Source organism: Equus quagga, chromosome 7 (assembly GCF_021613505.1).
Source record: "Equus quagga isolate Etosha38 chromosome 7, UCLA_HA_Equagga_1.0, whole genome shotgun sequence".
In the NCBI taxonomy this organism is placed as follows: Eukaryota; Metazoa; Chordata; class Mammalia; order Perissodactyla; family Equidae; genus Equus; species Equus quagga.
This window is the reverse complement of record NC_060273.1, coordinates 31,019,975-31,040,391: the sequence shown is the minus strand read 5'-3', so window position 1 is coordinate 31,040,391 and position 20,417 is coordinate 31,019,975. Positions and strand designations below refer to the sequence as shown.

The 20,417-nt window shown below is 58.2% G+C and overlaps 1 protein-coding gene across 1 annotated transcript in view; it reads right to left on the bottom strand.

The window, feature by feature from the left end:
• The window catches only part of LOC124242023 (kinesin-like protein KIF19), a 78,643-nt gene that overhangs the window by 29,944 nt on the left and 28,282 nt on the right, over nucleotides 1-20,417 (bottom strand). The window contains exons 13-20 of the mRNA XM_046666482.1: nucleotides 18,451-18,721; nucleotides 15,162-15,283; nucleotides 13,284-13,402; nucleotides 9,779-9,887; nucleotides 7,750-8,097; nucleotides 6,381-6,534; nucleotides 1,336-1,443; nucleotides 735-831 (exon numbers count right to left, since the gene is read on the bottom strand). Of these exons, the coding sequence (XP_046522438.1) occupies nucleotides 735-831; nucleotides 1,336-1,443; nucleotides 6,381-6,534; nucleotides 7,750-8,097; nucleotides 9,779-9,887; nucleotides 13,284-13,402; nucleotides 15,162-15,283; nucleotides 18,451-18,721 (1,328 nt within the window). The remainder of the gene's footprint in view (nucleotides 1-734; nucleotides 832-1,335; nucleotides 1,444-6,380; nucleotides 6,535-7,749; nucleotides 8,098-9,778; nucleotides 9,888-13,283; nucleotides 13,403-15,161; nucleotides 15,284-18,450; nucleotides 18,722-20,417) is intronic.

The window sequence follows — 20,417 nt, the reverse complement described above, 5'->3', positions numbered from 1 at the left end:
CCCATGCTATTCCACACTATTCTCTAAATAAAACAGCACTACTGCCAGACCTTGAGAGTCCAAGAAATCTTTCCTTCAACTCCTCGGCTCACCAAGCCTGCATCAAGTTGAAGAAAAAAAGACTGAGACCCCCGAGGAAGAGGGAATTCTGCCCCCAGACTCGAGGCTGTGGCCGCAGCTCTTCCTCGGGTCTCCAGGCCGCCCTGCTAGCTTCGGACGGGCCAGCCCTGCAGTCACGTGAGCCACTCCTTAAAGGAAGCCTTGACCTCTCTCTCTTTTGTGTACACACACGTGCACACACGCACACGCACACACCCCCATTGGTTCTCTTTCTCTGGAGAATCCCGGCTAATACACGATGCTGGTGGCCACTCGGGTGTCCCCCGTGGTTTGCAGCCTGAGCCTGACCTGGAGGGGGACGGCCTGGCGTCCTAACACACAGAGCGCACTCTCCCGGAGCAGAACACGCCGTGTGCAGTGGTCCTGGGCGGGAAGGCCCCGGAAAAGGCCCTGGCACCCAGGGAGGGGGCCTGGGAAGGCTGTGTCACTCCACGGACAGCCTGCCTCTGAAGGTGGGGGGGGAGGTGCCACCGGGACAAAGGGCTGTGGGAGGCTGGGGCGGGCCGCCCCCAGAGGGGCCCTGCCAGGGCCGGCATCTGTCCACTCCAGCTCCGGGGCAGAGAGCGCGTGTGCGGGTCCCCTGCCGCCTCCGCTCTGCCCGCCGCCATCGTCACTTGGGTCTTCTTGGCCTCTTGGCGCTGCCGCTGCGGTGCCTGCGGACGTTGCTGGGGGACTGCGGGCTGTGGTGGTGGCCTCCGCTGTCTGTAGACCCTGGAGGGGTGGGGACGCTTCAGTCGGTGCTCAAGGCCACCCCAGGGAAGCCGGAGTCCCAGCAGGGGTCACGGTGAGGTCCTGCCCAGTGCGGATGCCCCAGCCCTGCCTGGGCCCCGGGCCACCTTCTGGGCCCCATGGGACTTTGCCACCGAACTGGGGCCCTCACTTCCGAGTGCATCTCGGCCTCTGCTCCTGTAGCAACACCAGGCCTGCCCGCGGGACTCCCTCAGCCACTTTCTCCACTGTGGAGGACGCACGCAGTGAGGACCGGGGATCCCTGCACGCCATCTCCCATGCCCCACATTCAGACACATGTTGTCTAAACAGGCCGTGCGTGTCCTGCTGCCACTCCTGACAGATGAGGGTGCTTGGTGAGGGGTCACGTCTGAGGTTCGTGTCCTCCTGTCACTCCCTGACTTCTCCCCACGGAGCATGAGAATCCTGGACGCCCCTGGAGCGGAGCTACGCGATGGCACCCGGAGGGCACAGGCCGGCACTGACCTCGGATGTCCCGCGGCAGGAGGGGCACCCTGCTGGGGCTGCTGCTGCTCTGCCACACGGCGCTGGGGAAGGTGAAGTTGACCTCCGGCACGTGGAGCGTGTTGTCATCTAAACCATGAACCGGAGAGAAGAGAATATTACTTTCAGGGACCAGCCAGAGAGTCCTGGGAATAAAACGAAATAATGAATAACAGCCGTGATGCTCTGAGTACCCACTCCATGCTGGCCCATCACTGAGGTTGCCTCCTGTGTCCTCCCCACAGCTGTGTCAGAGGATTATTTTTACACGAATTCCTGCTCTCTGTCCTTTCCGGAACTTTCTCTCTCCTCTGGCTTTAGTCCCTTTTCCCTCCCCCTGAGACCATGCTCTTCCTCTCCTTCTCTGTGCTGTTCCCTCAGCGCCCTTAGCTGGCCGTTACCTGGCAATGAAGAGGCCTTTCTGGGTTTATTGAACAGAGTTTAATCAGAAACATCATCCAACCGAAAAGGACGCAGGGGGAGGGGAGAGAAGTGGGTTCTCCCCTAGAGACGGGTTGGGGACCCACCTCCTCAGGTCACCCACAGGGAGGCCCCTGACCGCCTGGGCTTCAGACCCGCTGTCCTCTGACACCTCCTACACTCTGTCCTCTTCATCTGCTTTGTTCTCTTCCCAACACCTGTCACTGCCCGACACGTCTCATGCGGATCCATCCGGCTCCCCGAATTCAACGTCTGCTTCCCAAGGGGAAGGGCCCCGTTTCGTGTCCCCCCATCTCCCAAGGGCCTGGCCGAGAGCTCGACCTCCCCAGGGGCTCCATAAAGTCTCATGAATCAGTGGCCGGACGCAGAGGCGAGGCCCGGGCTTCGGTGTCACGTCTGCAGCCGACTCCTCATCTGGCCCCCGGCAGGGCCCTCCCCCTCCTGGAGCCTCAGTTTCCTTGTCTTTCAAATGAGAGGGTTGCAGAGACCAGCAAGTGTCAGCGAGGACAGGAGCCTCGCACAGCACTGGCGGGACGGGGAACTGGTGCGGCCACCGCAGGAGAGAGTTTGGCAGTTTTCCGAAAGGGTAGACGAGAGCCACCTCGTGATGCACCCATCCCCCTCTTGGGTATACACCGCAAAGAAGGAGACAGCTAGTTAAACAGAAACCTGTCCGCAGACATTCACAGCAGCCGAGAGTGGACACAACCGAGACGTCCACCGACAGATGCAGGGACACACCGAACGCGGGGCGGCCACGTGATGGGGTGTTGTTCAGCCACAAAAGGGAAGGAAGCGCCAACACCTGCTCCAGCCTCGATGAACCCTGGAAACGTGATGCTGCCTCAAAGAGCCATACCCCAAAGCCACATGTCGTACAAGTCCATTCACGGGAAATGGCTGGCAGCGGGGAACCCAGAGACACCAGACGTCGATTCGCGACTGCCAGGGGCCGGGGAGAGGCGATGGGAGTATTGCCTAATGGGTTCAGGGTTTCCTTTTGGGGCGACGCAACGTTCTGGAACTAGATGGCGGTGGCGGGTGCACAAGAGGGTAAATGTATTAAATGCCACGTGTTGCACGCTGAAGAGGTGAGTGTGGTTACGTGAATTTTACTTCAATTTTAAACAAATGTGAGGGTTGGAATTGAAGGACTCCAGGGCCAGCAAAGGCAGATGCACACAAGGTCCAGGCAGGAAACTCAGCCGAGGGAAGGAGGCCCGGAGACACAGCACGCCCGACGCTCACAGCAACGGAACCCTTGGCTCGGTGACAGGGAGGCCATTCATGCACTCGTCCGTCCATTCGATGTCACTTCTGGAGCATCCACCCGTGCAGGCACCACTGGGAGCCCTGGGCGCACAGCAGCGAACAAGACTGACATCCCTGAGCTCACGGAGCCCACAGACCGGCGGGGACGGAAGACGATGCACAAGGACATAAGTCCAACGTGCGGTCCCTCCGGCCAGGACACCTGCTAGGGTTGCAGGGAGACCTCACCGAGCAAAGCTGACAGCCCAGCCAGGCTCTGCGGGCGGGGAGGGAGGGAGCCCCGTCTCCAGACCCTCCTCCTGTACGAGAAGCTGGACTTTCGTGTTCCATGTGCGATCTGACTTCGCGCGCTGCTTTGAAACGTGGTACTGGTCAACCGGACTCGTCCAAGCTTGGGGCTGGGTTTGGCGTGTGAACGGCCAGTTTGCCATCTCTGCTCTCGGCAGGAACATTGTACGTGGCTCCGGGTGTTAACGAAGCGGGGGAAGAGCTCTCCGTTTAGGGGAATTCGATCACTTTTGAGGAAGGTTTCGGAACGGGTTGCGCTCTCCCGACATGAGCTAGGAGGACAGCGTGAGGGAGGCCTGTCTCAAGCCTGGCCCCACGACGGGAACACCTGCGGAGACCCAGGAGGTTTGCGTGTGGCCCCAGCGAGCTCCTTCCGCCTCTCTGCTCCCTGTTTATCATTCTGCGAACCGGGCACCCATTGGATAGGGTTGCGATGGATGATAAACGACTCTGCTCCTTCCTGGCACCCACTGGCCTCGTAAGTGATGCTGCTCTGCGCCCCCCCAGATGCACCCAGGGCCGCGGCTCGGAACTGCGCACTCGGAGGCGATACACATCAGGACACGGATGCGGGACCGGCAACACCGCTGCCCTAAACTGCAAACAAGCAATCTCATTGCAACTCCCGGGGGCTCTCGGCCCAGGGAGCCTCCCCCGGGGAGCCGGGGCCTCAGCCAGCATCGTGAGGGCGTGACCCCCGGGCTCCCTGGGCAGGTCGGTTTGCAGCTCAGACCTGCAGGGCCCCGGCTGGAGAACGGGGTACCTGGAGGCCTCAGTGGACACCTGCCCAGGACAAATGTTCTCGCTCCAAGACGAGGCAGCCAGGCACAGTGGGAGGGACCGGGGGACGCCCATCCCGGCTGTGCCATCAATGTGCGATGTGATCCTGGAGACGTCGCCTCCATTCTCCGGGCCTCAGTTTCCCCATCTGAACCAGCTGGGCTACAGATCCTGAAGGACCGTCGACTCTAATCGCTCTGACTTTTCCGCCACAGGAACACACAGTTGTGGGGGAGAGAACCTCTGCCCCCACGGGGACTCTCTGTGGACACAGCTGGGAGAGAGGGTCCAGCCTTTTCTCAGAGTCCACGAAGGGGGCTCAGCCCGGCTCCACTGTGCCTCTTTCTTGCCAAGCGAGAGCGCCAGTTACCGTCCTCTCATTTTATCTGAAAAAGGCTGATTTCTTGTGTTCACAGACTGGGCATTAGATGATCTCAGGGAGTTGCTCCTAATTCTTCTAACTACGACCTGTAAGACTCTGTCATCGGTTCGAGAGCACTCTTGAAATATTTACGGGCGAAATGACACGAGCTGGGAATTTCTTGAAATGCCTCCGGGAAAGAAAATAACAAACAAACAGAGGAAATGTGCAGAAACAAAATCGGCAGAGCATCGATGGCTGTTGGAGCCGGGGGACCGCCCTGCAGGAGGCCACTTCGGCTCGCTCTGCTCCTTCAACCATCTGCACAAACACGTTCCAAGGGGCGCGTCTGTAGACGGCACAGACAGCAGCCTCGGCGGCTGGGGTTGGCCTGGGGGTATCGTAGGAGGCTGGAACCTTCCGGTGGAGCCTTGCTGTGGCCACCATGCCTGTGATCTACGGTCCCTCCTCCAAGTGCAGGACGTGAGGCTGGCTGGAGGAGAGCGGCTGACAGCCACCCCGGCCCCTGGCTCTTGAAGTCCCCACTCCTACCTGCTCTGTGTTCGCTGTGATTTTTTATTGTTTTATGAACATGCAAACAGAAAAAAAAAAAATAAAGAAAATTTTTGGAAGGCTGCAAATCCCATAAGAATGCAGGACACTTTCAGTGGGTTTTTTTTAAGCGCTTTGAGTTTCTTGAGCGTTCCTGGAGGCCTGTGTCGTTCCCAGCAAGGACGGTGGCCCAACTGAGGAGTCGCAGATAGATCTCAACTTTGTCCTCAAGATCAAAGGTTTCCGAAAAGCCTTTGAAAGCGTGCATGTGAGTCCGGTTGTGCAAAGGTGCACGCCCACCAGCAAGACAGAGCGTGGGAGTGTCCGCTGCTTCCACCATTGTTGAAGCGTATGCCGAGATCCCTAAAGATGACCCTGAAGACGCAACTCTAATCAAACAGGACACGAAAGGACGTCTGGAGGTGGGGGTCAGAGCCAGCTTACCTGGCTTTGAATCCCGGCTCTGCCCCTCCCAGCTGTGCCACCTTGGGCAAGTCCCTTAAGGTCTCTGTGCCTCCATTTACTCCTCTGTACCGTGGGGATAACAGCGACACAGGCCGTCTTGACCACCCCTGAAGAGGTCGGGCTCGCTGGTCTGTCCCGGTCTGTCTTCACCGAGCTCTGCTGGACGGCTGCTTTTGTAAATATAATGACAGTGAGCCACTGGAAGGGCTAAATGCACATTGTGAGAAAGACAGAATGCAGGCCACGGGTCACAAGCTGCGGGACCGTCAGACTGCCACGCACCTTTCTAAACACTGACGTCCACCCGTCTGCTCTTGTGACAAACCGGAAACAACCCCAATATCCTAGAATGCGGGAGAGACGCTCCCGTCACTGTCCACCCACGGTGAGGAAGTCGTCTTATCGTGTCTGGGTGGTGGGGTGTACAAGTGGTTTTTTTCTGATTTATAATTTTCTCGATATTCCCAAGTTTGCACAATGAGCATATACTATTTTTGTAACGACACCCAGCACAGGAGCCAGGATTCAAACCTTCGTATCCTGAAAGAAGCCGTAGGGGTCAAGGGTACAGACTGAATAACGGCAGCCCGTCATACATGCACAATTTTAATCATTATTTTAAACTCTACTAGGGTGTCAGGCGGGCCAGAAACAAAATTGATGCCTCTGTAAATATTTCTTTTGATGAAGCTGGAGGCCTTGGCCCACTCACTGCCCCTAACGCCTGAAACTCATTCACACCAAGGAGCAGACAACTGATAACAGCCCAAAGGGCCACACTTTCCAAAGATTTACATTTGAGAGGAGGGGAAGAGTCTCAAGATACAGAAAAAACCCTGACACTCTTTTTCTTTTTTTGATCCTCTACCTGCATGGAAACTGAGGCTGGGCTTTATCTTGGAGGCCGCTGGGACAGCAGGGAAGAAGCTCTTTCCCGATGACTTGGACAGCTTAGGGAGCACAGGGGGCAGCCGGCTCTCAGACGAATGGTCCATGGAGGGGGGCTGAAGCTTCTCCATCGCCTGCAGGGAGAAATCACACAGCAGGAGAGGGGAGCAGGTGGGGAGGAATGAAGCATCAAGGTCATTCTGAGCTGAAGCCATGCACTGATTAAGCGCCTACTGTGTGCCAGACTGTTCTACGCACGCGGGGTGCCTCAGTGAACTCAAAGGACAGAATCACTACTCACATTCTCCTTCAACCCCCAGGGAAGAATGAATGAATGCGGGAACGATGCTCTCCTGGCTGTTTGTCCCTCCCATTTTCCCTGCTCAACTCCCCCACCCCCATGGAGGGGGTTCTCATCTAAACCCCCTGTGATGGTTAATGTTTGCCTGAGCAAAGCAGATGGGCCTCCCTATCGGGGTGGGCCTCACCCAATCAGTTGAAGGCCTGAAGAGCACAAAAGACTCCTGGGAGTAACAGAGACTCCTCCTGCCTGACTGCCTTGAGCCGGGACGTTGGCGTTTTCCCGCATTTGGACTTGAACCGAAACATCGGCTCTCCTGGGACTCCAGCTGTCCGACTGCTGATCTGGGATTTGTCGGCCTCCATGATTGCACGGGCCAGTTCCTTACAATGAACCTCTCTCTCTGACGCCGTGGAGACGCTCTCATTTTTGCCTATTCCTACTTCGCTAGGACTCTTCCACTTTTCATTGTCCGACATCCCAAGAAAGGAATTAGAAATGAAAAATACCCTTCACAGGGGGACCCTGAAGCATTCTGCATAACAGGCTAAAATGAAAGACAGGCCGAGTGGCCGTTTAAAGGGGAACCGAAAACCACACAGCAGCCACGGAACGGGATGGCGTGTGGTGGGTGTCATCGGAGGGCCCGCGGCCGGCCTGTGTGGACACCGTGGCCAAGGACCGTCTCCCGGTGGTTCACGCTTCGCAGCTCGCCTGTCACACCAGCGTCGCTTAGCGCTGTGTTTCAGAACCGAGGCAGGTCCTTTTTTTAGGTTAAAATACAAATGCTATGTAGATGCATGAAAATTTATGGAATAATGTTAAAGAAAAAATCCAGGGCACAAAGCTAGATTTCCAGGGGATTCTAGCTGCGTAAAACACGTGCACATGTGGCTTCGGATCTGAAGGAGGGGGAGATGGAAACAGGGATGTGGGGGCTCTGGTTTCTGCTTCCATCCCCCAGGCGTCAGGGCCCCTGCGCCCCCCGTGACTCTGAGAGGTCCGTCCCTGACCCCTGGGACCCGAGCGCCGGGCAGTGTCCACCCACCGGCTGCACGCTCCACGTGACGGAGGGCGACCGCTGGCTCCTGGCCTTCCTCTCCCCGGAGCGGTCCCTGCACAGGCTGGCGTGAGGCCACCTCCTGTCCGCCGGGCTGGGGCCCGGGGCCACCTCCTCCGGAAGGTGGCGGGAGGAGCGGCCGCTGCCGGCCTCGCGGTCCTGCGCCCGGGAGCGCCGGGTGGCCGCGATGCGGGCGATGCTCTTGGTGCTGGCGGCCATCTCCTTGAGTGCCTGAGCGCTGAGCGGGGCCTCCGCTGTCCGTGGGGATCCGGGCTCCGGGCCTCCCGGGGAGCGCAGGCTGGGCGCCAACCTCTCCGCGGACAGGGAGCCCGGCTTCTGCAGGAGACAGCAGGGCGGCCGGGCGTCACCGGCTGTCCCCACGGCCCCCGGGTGGGCCCCCAGGAGCAGACTCGGAGACAGCGACTCCAGGCAAGTAGTCGATTTAGGGGAAGACCGTTTGGGGTGGAACAAGGGCCAAGGTGGGCATGTGATGGAGCCCGGCAGGCCTGGACGCCCTCAGACCTCAGGTCGCCCCACCCAAGGGCTGCTCCCAGCGTCGCTGACGAGGGCTTCTCCTGAGGAACCCTAACTCCCCAGCACTCGGCAAGGGCAGGGGGCACAGAGACCCGACGCAGGCGGCCAGAAGCATCCAGAGACCACTCCTTCTGCCGTTACGAGTAGTACTGAGTACTAACAGCCTCTGAATAACGGTTCACGAGAAAAGACCAAAAATACCAGCTGTGCGGGCTCCCAGCTGCCTCCTTCCCAGAGCCCACCTATCTGCCAGAGATTCTGACATCTGCCATTGGGTTTCCCGCCGCCCGGCCAGGAGAGAGACTGTGACGGCGCCACAGAGGGATAGAAGGAAGTGGAGGGGACACGGGAGTTCAGGTTGGAGACTGAGTAAGACCGGGAATGAGAAGAGGATGCCGTGGAGTATCTCAGGGGGAGGAGAAAGGGCCCCTCTGAGGTTCCTCCAGAGGAAGGACTGGCCTCCTCCTTTGCACCTTGTTTCCTTGAATCTCGCACAGCCCTGAGGTTCCTGGATCCACCATTTTACAAGTGGAGAAACAGAGGCTCAGAGACGTGAAGCAACTTTCCCAAGGTTACACAGCTAGCGAAGGGCAGAGCGGGGATCTGAACCCAGGCCTGGCTGATTCCTGAGCCCAAGCTGTCAGCCGTTAGATGAAACTGAGCCCAGAAAGCACCCACACCCTGGAGGAGGGGACCCTGGGAGGTCACAGGAGCCCGCACAGCGCTTTCTAAGTCCTTCACTCATTTAAGCCCACGGGGGGACGCAGTCACCCCCACCCACAGCCGAGCCACGAGGAGCCAGTGCTCACAGAGCGGCCGCTGGCCTCTCTAAGTCTCCTTGTCTGTGGCCCAAGGGCATAGCACCCCGGCCTCACGTGGCTGGCGAGTGTCTCTAGGGGGACGGCGCCCTCCCAGCCACGTCCACCCAGGACCTCAGAGCGGGAACTTCCTTGGAAAGAGGGTCTTTGCAGATGTGACTGAGTTACGGATCTCGAGACGAGAGCATCCTGGGCTGAGGGTGGCCCTAAACCCCAGGACTGGTGTCCTTACAAGAAGAGAACAGAGAGACGCAGAGACGAGGAGGCCGTGAGAAGACGGAGGCAGAGATGGAGGACGCGGCCACCAGCCAAGGAACGCCAGGTGCTGGAAGAGGCAGGACCGAGCCTCCCCTGGAGCCTTTTGGGGGAGCAGGCCCTGCGACCCCTGGATCCCACGCTGCTGGCCTCCAGAGCTGGGAGGGGACAAACGTCTGTGTGCTTTGGGCGGCAGCCCCAGGACATTGACTCGGCAACTGAAACACATCGGTCAGCGCCAGGCTCAGGGGGTGGTCACTACCCTCGTGATGGCTGCCTAAGGAGAGTCCTCCTTCCAGAAGCTTCTCCCTGACTCGACCCTGGCCTGGCGCAGCTCTGACGGGGCTCCAGTGACCCTGCTGGGGAAGGGAGGCCTCCCCAGGGCCCTGGTTAGCGCCGCGCACACCGACCTCATGGACTGGAGGCGTTAGCAGGACGCTGAGGGAAGACGGAGGGAGAAGGGAATCTTGCTTTCCCGGCTTTTTCGACAGCGTGGCTTTCGATGACTTGGACCCGTCGCTGCGGATGAAACACAGAGGCGCGAGCAGAGTCGGCCGCCAGGCCCACAGCCCTCCATCGCAGGCCGGAGCGAAGCAGAGCTGGAGCCCCCGGTCCCTGCGGCTACACACGGGGTCCGGGTGAGTGGTTTGGGGCCACGTGAGGCTCATTCACCACCCCCTCCTGCACCTGACCCACCCTGGTCCTCACGCGGTCACCTGCCCGGGGGGATGCACCCAGAGCCGGGCGTGCGTGGTTCGCAGTTCTATGGGTCATTCTAGGGAATTACCAAACCCGAGGGGGTTGTGGGAACCCAGACAGACAGACGTGCAGGTGGCCTGGGGACTCCACCGGCAGGCGGCATCTGCTGTGGGGACGGTCCTGTGGAGAAGGGAGCCCAGAACGGGTGAGACCTAATGTCAACGCTGGGTGGTCAGTGCAAGAACTGGACGGCAGTACCCCCAGTCAGCAGGGGTGGAAACAGAACAGGAGGGAACACGTAAGCCGAGACCCAGACAACGAGAATGAGAGCCATGCCAAGTGCTGCAGGGAGAATATTCCAGACAGGGGGCACAGCACAGGCAAAGGCCCTGGGGCAGGGACCAGCTTGGCACATTCAAGGCACAGCAAGGAGAGGAGGACGGGGCAGAGCCACATGAGTTTGAACAGGACCATGTGTGGACGACTTTGGCTGTTGGATGGGGAAGGGACTTCTGACAGTGAAGGCTGTTAGGAGCTTGCTGATGGTGGCGTGTTGAGGCTGCATGGGCTGGCAAGGCCCCTGGGTGCCACCGGTGAGCACAGGGCAGCGCAACGCTGTGGCCAGGAGCAGGGACTGGAGACACGTGCTCACGGCGAGCCTCTCGGTGAACCCCGGGCCACTCCGAGCCTGTGTGCACGTGTGCAATGAGATTGTGCACGCGCCCAGAGCGCGGCCCTCCACAAACGCGCCACAGCAGGTGGAAGGCCCCAGCCAGCCCACGTGGAGAGAGGAGAGGTGGCTGCGACAGGAGAACCTCCCTGGGGGTCAGGGAGCAATCTTCACCCTCGCCTCACCTGCCCCTCGCACCCACAGGGATGGCCCTTTGAGGACGGGGACGGTGTCCATCTTGCTCTCGTTTCAGTACCTGACACATAGTAGGTGCTTAGTGAGTAGGTCGTGAGGTCTGGCAGACACTGCTGTTTGCCCACCCAGCAGCCAGTGCCTGTCTCTCTCGATAACAAGCCCCAGTGATGTTTGGTGTGACAGTGTGTCTGGCCCCGGGAAATGGGTACAGTGGGCCCAAGCCTGTCATGGTCCTCTTTGCCCTTCTTCCTAGGGAACCGGCCCAGGAGTGAGCACGTGATGAAGTTTCATCCAATGAGTTGTCAGGACACATCTACCAGGGGAGCTTCTGGAAAGGATTTTTCTCCCAGATGAGAAAGAAACCCCAGCCTCTCCCTTCCTCTTTTAGATGTGGTGATATGAAGGTGTGATCTATGGAGCTGTGGCAGCCTTTTTGACCAGAAGAGGAGACATTATTTACATGTCAGGGCCAGCGTAACAGAGAGATGGTGAACGCCTAGGGCCTCATGGGCATCACCGAGTCACTGAATTAAACACCCCAGGTCCACCCACCTCCCAAATTCTCATCAGGCAATACACATCTGTTTCGATTAGATCACTCTCCTTAGGAATTCTGTTACCTGTAGCCAAAAGCATTCTGACTGACTCAGAACCAACAGCAACTGGAAAGTTAGGAGAGAAATTGGGAAAGAAGCACAACTCCTGTACCGGAGTCCTGCTTGAGCGAGGCAGACGGGTCAGCTCTCCTCCTCCGCCCCCTTGCATTTGCATTGTCATCATAACCGCAGCTCTAGTTACTGTGTGCACATCAGGCACTGACAGGCCCTCGGGGGAGGTACTGTTGACCCACCTGGAGATGAGGCACCTGAGGCTCAGAGAAGACACTCTCTGGACCAAGGTCAGGGGTGGGGGGCTGGCACACCCAGGAGTCCAGCCCTGGTCGGCCCGGCTTACAGGCTGCCTGCCAACCGTCCACAGACAGGGTCCCAAGGGACTCAAGCCTGCTGAGGCGCCTGTGGCGGGCCTCTGTCGTTGCCATGGGAACCTGGCGTGGGTCCCTCAGGTTGGACCGTGGGTGGCGCCAGCCTAACCCGTCGGCCAGGGTTCCCAGCTCCTCTCCCGCCGTCTTGAACAGGGAGCATCATCCTAGCTCGCGGCTCGAGGTGGTTCAGCCTGCGGTCTGACCCCAGCCCGGGCTGCTGCCGCAGGTACGGGTCTGGAAGAGGCGAGGCTGAGCCTGCCTCCTCTCCAGCCTGAGGATCGAGGCGGAGGGCCCTGGGCTGGCTCACAGCCTGCCCACGAGCCGCCCCGGGCAGAGGGCTGGAAGCCTGGCTTCTCCAGTCAGTGGGTTGAGCCCCAGGTTCACACAGGTGTCGACCAGGAGCCCGTGGACGGGCATCTGGTCTCGATGTAGGGGGCACGCGGGCACTTTGTTTCTATGCACACACACGCACACACATACACAAACACGCACATGCACCCATGTAAAACACACACAAAAAAGCACACACGCACTCATGCAAAACACATACAGTGTGCGGACACGCGCAAACACACGTGTGCACACAAATGCACGTGTGCACAGGCACACACACACGCATGAACGCAATAGGGGAATCGCCCCTCCTCTGCCGGAGCCCTGGGGTCTTCCTTACCCCGAATGGCGTGGTTTAGATGTAGGCATTACAGCCAAACGCACGGTCTGGGCCTTCCCGGCATCCTGGTTTGAGCAAACCAGCTGCAAAGGCATTTGGGGCAGAACTGGGGGCATCCGACCACGGGCAGGGACGGGGTGACGTTCAGGAGGTGTCACTAATTTTGTCAGGGCTGACGGCTGCCTGTGGTTGTGGAGGGAAACGCCCCATTTTTAGAAGCGCCCTCTAACTTGCTGAGGGCGAAAGGTCACGAGGCTTTTGTTTTACTTTAAAATGTGAGAGAATGAACGCCCGTGTTAGAGCCGTCCCGCCTGCGTGTTTTGTCACAGCAGCCCGAGCTGACGACGACAAAAACTGGCCAAATGTTAACTATTCAAACTAGGTGACGAGCTGATGGGTTTTCAACTTATCGGTCTAAGTTTTGGGGTGACGGGAAATAGCAAAACAAAAAGTAAAAAGAAGAGAAAAAGGGAAAAAAGCACCGAGGGTGGGAGGAAGTGGCTGACAGGGAACAAAAATATAGAGAAAGTGAAAAGGGTCTTTTAGCATCAAACTCCCAACCTCAGAATGGCTCCAGGCAGCAGGCACCTCCTAGGACGTCCCCGTCCTTCTTAAAACAGGCCGCGAGGGAGGGGACGTTAGCCACACGTCACGGGAGGAAAGGGGGGGCTCTGTACACACCTGGGGAAGCGTTACCTGTCCGTCTCCAGCAGCATCGGCTCAAACTGGGCCCCCCACGGGAGGTCCTTCCTGTCGTCCGGCTGCTCTCGGCTGGACTCCTCCGGCGGGGGAGACAGGCTCAGGACGGAGCCATCCTGGGACCAAAGAGAGGAGCTGCGGGAGGCGGCACGGCCCGTGGACGCAGGCAAGCAGTGTCACTGTCGAGTGGAGGTCCCTGAGGGTCCCCTTTCCTCCTGGCCACCACACGGGGGAAACCACCCAGCAGGGAGGCTGGCGAGCCAGCCCATGTGCTCATTTCCCGTTGCGCATCCACCCCAGACAGAAAGGAGGCCCCGTGCAGGGATGAGCGCCAGGCTGCGGCCTGGATCCTCAGGCACAAACAGGGCACAAAGGAGACGCTGTTGTCAGAGCACCCTCAAAAGTCCGCAGGTCCTCGAAACGTCAAACATAGACCCGCCAGGGGGACCCAGCAATGCCACTCCTCAGTCTGTACCCAAAGAAGCGAAAGCAGCCACTCAGACAGATCCTCGCACACCTGTGTTCACAGCAGCATGATCACAATCGCCAAGAGCTGGAAGCAACCCCAGTGCCCACCGAGGGATGAATGGATCAACACAGTGTGGTCCATGCACACGAGGCCATGTTATCCAGCCTTGAAAGGAAGGAGGTTGTGACACCTGCTACAACACGGATGAAGCTTGAGGACATCACGCCGAAGGAAACAAGCCAGTCACAAAAGGACAAGTCCCGTAGGATCCCACTTACGTGAGGACCTGGAGGAGTCACATTCTTAGAGACGGAAGGTAGGATGGGGGGCGCCAGGGGAGGAGGAGGGGGAGGAGTGCTCAGTGTTTAATGGGGGCAGAGTTTCCGTTTGGAGCAACACCTTTTCTGAGTTCTGTGGGTCCTTCTCAAGAACCAACCCTGCGCGTGATCTTGGGGACCCGACACAGACTATAGGAAAGGGATTGTTCTGAGCCACGTGTACGGGAGAGTGGGAGAGCAGGGCACGTGGCAATGACATTCCGTAAGCGGGAAGCCAGATGTCCGAGTCGGGGCTGAACCCGCGGACCCAGGAGAGCCAGTCCCGGATGGCAGCAGCGGAAGCTGAGAACAATCCAGAGCCACATGGTACGACCTCCAAAGCTACAATGTCAGTGCCTGGTCCCTCTGTTACTGGGGATGGGGAAGTGGCTTTAGACACAGACGGATCCCTGGACCCCCGCCCTCAGGCCACACTCTGGGCACCTGCGCCCCGCCACGCTGGCCGAAGCCTGGAAGTGTCTCCTGTCTTCTCCCGAGATGGCAAAGCAGAGGGTCTGTGGCTGGGAGACACCAGGCCTCGTCCAGGGCCCAGGTGGAGCTGTGACACCAGCTTTGGTCTAAATAATGAACGCAGAGCCCTCCCCGGGCCTTCTCCTCCAGGGCGGCACCAGAACGGGCACCAGACGCCGTCCTCATGCGGGAGCCTAGAGGGTCCCCCGCCCCCCGGAGAAGTGACAGCCCAGGAAGAAAGAATTAAAGCTGGGAGACTCGTGCTGAGGTTCCCAGAGGAGCCTCTCTGGGGTCACCGAGTTAACAAGGTGCACCTCACGCCCAGGCTTCCTCCCCATCGGCCTCTGGTCTCCCACGTGGAATCGTCAGCAACAGCCAAGGGTCACAGACGCAGGGACCCGCACACAGACCCACCCCAGGGACGCCACCCAGCGGGGCTTCAGGGCCCTCCCTGAGCCCCGGCCCCAGGACACGGCCCGGCCAGCACTGGGGGGGCTTCCGGCTCCGGGCAGCCTGGTTCGTGGGGTTCCCGTCTCCCCCATCCATTTCAGGGGCAGGTCCCCCCACGGGGCCTGGCGCACAGGCGGGGCTCAGGCCCGGGTGGCGGGTCGGACTCACCCGCAGGGAGCTGGCCAGCACGGAGTGCAGCAGCAGCAGGCGGGGCAGCGCGCCCTCGCCCAGCTCGCGGGAGTACAGGCGGTAGCGCTGGGCCAGCGGCTCTGGCTCCGGGATGCCGCCGTCTGCGGGGGCCAGGGGGCAGAGGTCAGGGGGCAGAGGTCAGCGGGAGCACCGTCGCTTGTTAGAAAGACAGCATCCTGGCTTGGAAGTTTGAAATTATAAAAGAGGTTTTTTCTGGAGAGCGAGGTTTCTGTCTTATAAGTCTCCCTATTGTAAAAATTTTCTATGATGTTCACATATGGCCTTTAATAGTAGAATAATATTATCAACAATTCGAAAGTATAAATAACATTTAATTTAAAAGGTAAAGAACCACTCCTAGAATTGAAAACAGGTTCAAACAAATCTCGCACACCCATGTTCACAGCAGCCAGAGGGTGGAAACAACCCAGTGTCCACCAACTGGAGAAAGAGAAACAAAATGCGATCTGCCGATGGAATATTACTCAGCCGTGAAAAGGAGTGGGGTTCTGGCGCACGTTACAACACGGCGGAGGAAGCCAGACACAAAAGACCACACAGTGAGTGATCCCATTTACAAGAAATGTCCGGAATGGGCAAATCCCCGAGACAGAAAGCAGATTCGCGGACGCCAAGGGGCCGGGGGAGGGGTGGGGAGTGAGGGCTTCACGGCTACGCGGTTTCTTAGTGACTAGAGGGAATGTTTTGGAACTGGATAGAGGTGATGGTTGCACAGCACCGCGGGCGAGCTAAATGCCCCTGAGTTCTACACTTTAAAATGGTTAAAACGGTGAGTTTTACGTCCTGTAAACTTTACCTCGGCAAACAAGTTGAAGCCAGAAGTTAAAAGACGGCGTAATTATAGCTCTGACAAAATTCCACCACTTACAGGCAGGGACGAGAAAGGGGGTAGGTTATAGGTTACCTGTTTTCTGTTCCGAAACATTCTTTAATGCCGTTACAGTTTTTTGTTTTTGTTTTTTTTTGAGGAAGATTAGCACTGAGCTAACATCTGCTGCCAGTCCTCATCTTTTTGCTGAGGAAGACTGGCCCTGAGCTCACATCCATGCCCACCTTCCTCTACTTTATATGTGGGATGCCTACCACAGCATGGTGTGCCAAGCGGTGCCATGTCCGCATCCAGGATCGGAACTGGCGAACCCTGGGCTGCCAGAACGGAACGTGCGCACTTAACCGCTGTGCCACTGGGCCGGCCCTATAGTTTTTTTAAAATAAAGTGCCTTGTTCCCATTATAAAAGGACCCGAGAGATGCCTCCCCAAAGGAGAACTCATTCCTCAGCCTAAATAAGTGTTCACCGTAAAAATACAATGATGATGATGATGATGACGACGTGTGAACACACCAAGCTCCTCCCAGCCCCAAACGTGACACACGCGCAGACACGTGCACACTCGTGAGTGCATATGTACACACACACACGTGCACTGAGGCCTCAGCTGTGCTCCACTCTCCCTAGTTGAGGCCTCCTCGTCCTTCAGGTCACAGCTCGAGTGTCGTCTCTTCCCAGAACCTTCTCTGATCTCGACCCCTCGGACGAGGTCGGGCCAGCGCCCATCTTCTGTTCCCAGGGCTCTCTGCGTGTCTCCTTTATGGCTTTCGTCCCGGTTTGAAATTACGTAATTCTGCGATTAGCTATCTGTGTCTGCCACCCCAAAGGAGACCAGCGGCTCCACGAGGACAGGTCCTGCCTACTGCTCAACACCTGCGTTCCAAAAAGGTTTGTCAAATGACTGAACGAGTGAATGAAACGGTAAAAGAACAGGTGTTAATTCCTTTCCTCTTCCCCCCGCATCTGGTGACAAAGAGAGAGCCCGGCATGAGCTCAGAGGGAACACATCATGGAGGAGGGAACAGGAGCCGGGCACAGACGACGAGCCTCAGCTCCTTTCCTGTTCCCCACCGTGTGCTCCTCGAAGTCACCACCTGCTACAGACACACAAAGAAATCGAGGGGAGGCCTGTGTAACTGCTCCACGCTCTGTGGCAACTCCACGGGGTGGGAGGGAGAGGAACCGTGTGGGGTTCCCCCACCCCACAACCAATCCTAAATGAAGCTCAAGAGAGCACTTGGTTTCTGGAAGTTTCCACGTCCTCTGGTGACGTTGGTAACCTCAGTTTGACGCAGCCATCCTGTTGTCCCAGTGAGCTGCTTGGGTCACCAGTGAATTCAGAAAAAGCAAGAGGTGACAACTGAATGCAATGGCCATCCAGGGGACGTTGCAGGGGCACCAGGCACGATTTAAAGGAGGCCTGTCAATTAACACCACATCCCTGTCAATATCCCGGGTGATAGAAAAGACTGCCCTTGTCTTAGAAAAGATACTCTACAGTATTTAAGGGCATCCCAAAATGGCTTAGGAGGAAGAAACACAGAAAGAGAGAGAAAATGTGAAATAAAAGTGAAAAACAGGGGCCAGCCCGGTGGGGCAGCAGTTAAGCACGCACGTTTCACTTCAGTGGCCTGGAGTTCTCTGGTTTGGATCCCGGGTGCAGACACGGAACCGCGTGGCAGGCCATGCTGTGGTAGGCGTCCCACATACAAAGTAGAGGAAGATGGGCACGGATGTTAGCTCAGGACCTGTCTTCCTCAGCAAAAAGAGGAGGATTGGCGGCAGATGTTAGCTCAGGGCTAATCTTCCTCAAAAAAAAAAAAAAAAGTGAAAAACGTTAATCCTTAGAATCTGGAGGAATTCTCTGTAGTATTGCAATTTCTCTCTAAATCTCAAATTCTATCAAAATAGGAAGTCAAGAAAGAAGAGAAAGTCGGAGGCAGGAGCTAAGGGACGACAGGAAGAAGAGGCAGCCTCCGAGCCGCCGCCCACGGAGAGCACAGGAGGGAAAGAGGGGGTGTAGTAACAGACACCCCAAGCGTCCCCTGCAGAGATGGTTAAAAAAACCCAGTGCGTTTCCGCAGACGAGGCAGGTCGCCGTGCTCTTATAAAGCAGTTTCCAGGACATCCAGGTAAGCGAGAGAAGGAGAGCACTGGACAGTGTGCACGGCGCGCTCCTGTTAGTGTAAAAACTCCGTTTACGTGCGCACGCATTGCACAGACCATCTACAGGGGACGTGCAGACGGCTGGGAGCAGTGGGCCGGGCAGGGGTGGGACCGCAGGGAGACAGGCGTCTGCTGGCCTGCCATTTGGGACTGAGTTTTTTTTTTTTGATCAAGTACTCCGCCTACTCTCTCCAGAAACAGCAATGTTGAAAGCCAGCGGTGCCGGGCGGGGCGGGCTGGGCGGGCTCACCCTGAAGCAGCTGCCGTTGGTCCTGGATGATGTGCTCGCAGAGCAGCCGGTGCTGGTGGTAGCATCGGATCACAAGGTCCTTCTGGCACAGCAGGTTCTTGCTGCGCAGGCCGTGGGCCTGCAGCTCCGTGTTCTCCACCTCCAGCTCGTGCGCCCTGCACAGCAGCCGCAGCACCTCCCTCTGGTCCTCGCTGACCACCTGCTGGGGCAGCAGCTTCTCCATCTGCGAGGCCTTCTTCTTGGCGTCGGCCAGCCGCTGCTCCAGCCCGGCCTGGCGGAGAGACCAGGGGTTCAGGGCGGACGCCCGGGGGCCCTCTGCTCCCAGGTCTGCTCGTCCTCACATGCCTGGGTTTGCAAGTCGCACTCACGCAAACATGGGGGTGACTGGCTCTGAGGACGTGTGGCTGTCAGCCATGTTAACTGCATCCTTTATTGTCTGTATTTGATGCCCTGACCTGTGGGGCCCCGCTCAGCCTGCAGGGACTGCCCCTCCCAGGGTCAGCTGAGTCCTAAAAGAGGCAAACCACTCGCCTATGAGCGCACCTTTCATGTGCAAACCAGCCAACCAGAGCCCACGCCCCACCCTCCTCCACGGGGCCCCCACACTCAGGCCCTCATCACCCAGGCCGGGTACCAGACAACTGGGGACAGCCTCCACGCCCCAGAGCCCACTGGAATTATCCAGACCAGCCAGTCCTAAGCCTGCCCACCCTGCCCCACCTTCCTCCCAGGGAAACCCCAATAAAGGCTCCTGCCCGCAGCTCCCCCCTCCCTCTGCCTCCTGACTGGCCCTGGTGCGCCCCACGTGGCCCTGCACAGCATCGTGCGCCCCCTCCTCTTGGGACCTGTGACAAAGAAACTATCTTTTCCATGGGTCATCTCCTGATCTGCATCTCCTTACTGTCCCTCGAATTTTCTATGAATATGCTATATTTTAGCACACACCCCAGGGTGTGTCTCCCCGGCCCGCTGTGCCGGCTACAGGAAACCTGTGCCACACGCTTTCACACTATGCAGCCTTCAGAAGCAGTCTCTGGTGCTCCTGGAGCTTCTCTGAGGGCGCCTCCTACGTCCACCACGTTACAGATATCTTGTCTACAACCGAGGGCCTGCCTCGCTCCAACCAAAGCAGGGCCTGAGCGGGAGCAGGGAGACGAGAGGCCCAGGCGGCCCATGACAGCCACTGGGAACTGCTCCCGCCCCCAGAAACCCAGCTGGAGCCCCAGGAGATCTGCCTGGGACCTGTAACCTTCCTCTACGGGCCAATGGGCCAGTCAGGGCTCTAGAGAAACAGAACCAACTGGAGAGGGTAACACACATATACATAGCTATATGTCTGTGTGTGTGTAAACAGATTTGTGTTAAAGAACTGGCTCGTGTGATTGTGGGCTGGCACAATCACGATCTGTAGGGCAGGCCGGCAGGCTGGAAACTCAGGCAGGAGCTGGTGCTGCAGTCCAGATGCAGAATCTTCTCTTCTCTGAGAAACCCGCTTCTGCTGCTAAGGCCTTTCAACTGATTGGACAAGGCCCACCCACATTATTCAGGATAACCTTTACTCACAGTCAACCGGTCATAGACATTAGCCACGTCTACCGACCCCTTCACAGCAGCACCCGGATCTGTGTTTGACTGAATCACAGGGTAGCACGGCCCGGCTAAGCCGACACCCAAGCTTCCCACCGCACCACGTCACTCCGTCTAGGCCCCAGACAGTAACACTGTGCTAACGAAGTAACTGAGATGCAGTGCAGGTCACTGCCAGAGTCATGTCCCAGGATCCGGTTGGACGCAAACTCCCGGGGCAGCCGAGGAGGACGTGCTCCAGCCTCTTGCTTCCCCATCCTCTGGGACTGAGAGGCGACCACGTGGGAGGAGTCGACTCAGCTCCCCCAGCACAATCCTCCCGTCCTCCCGGCCCCCTAGCTGAATCGACAGCCCCCTGGGCCAGCTCCCAGCATCCTGTC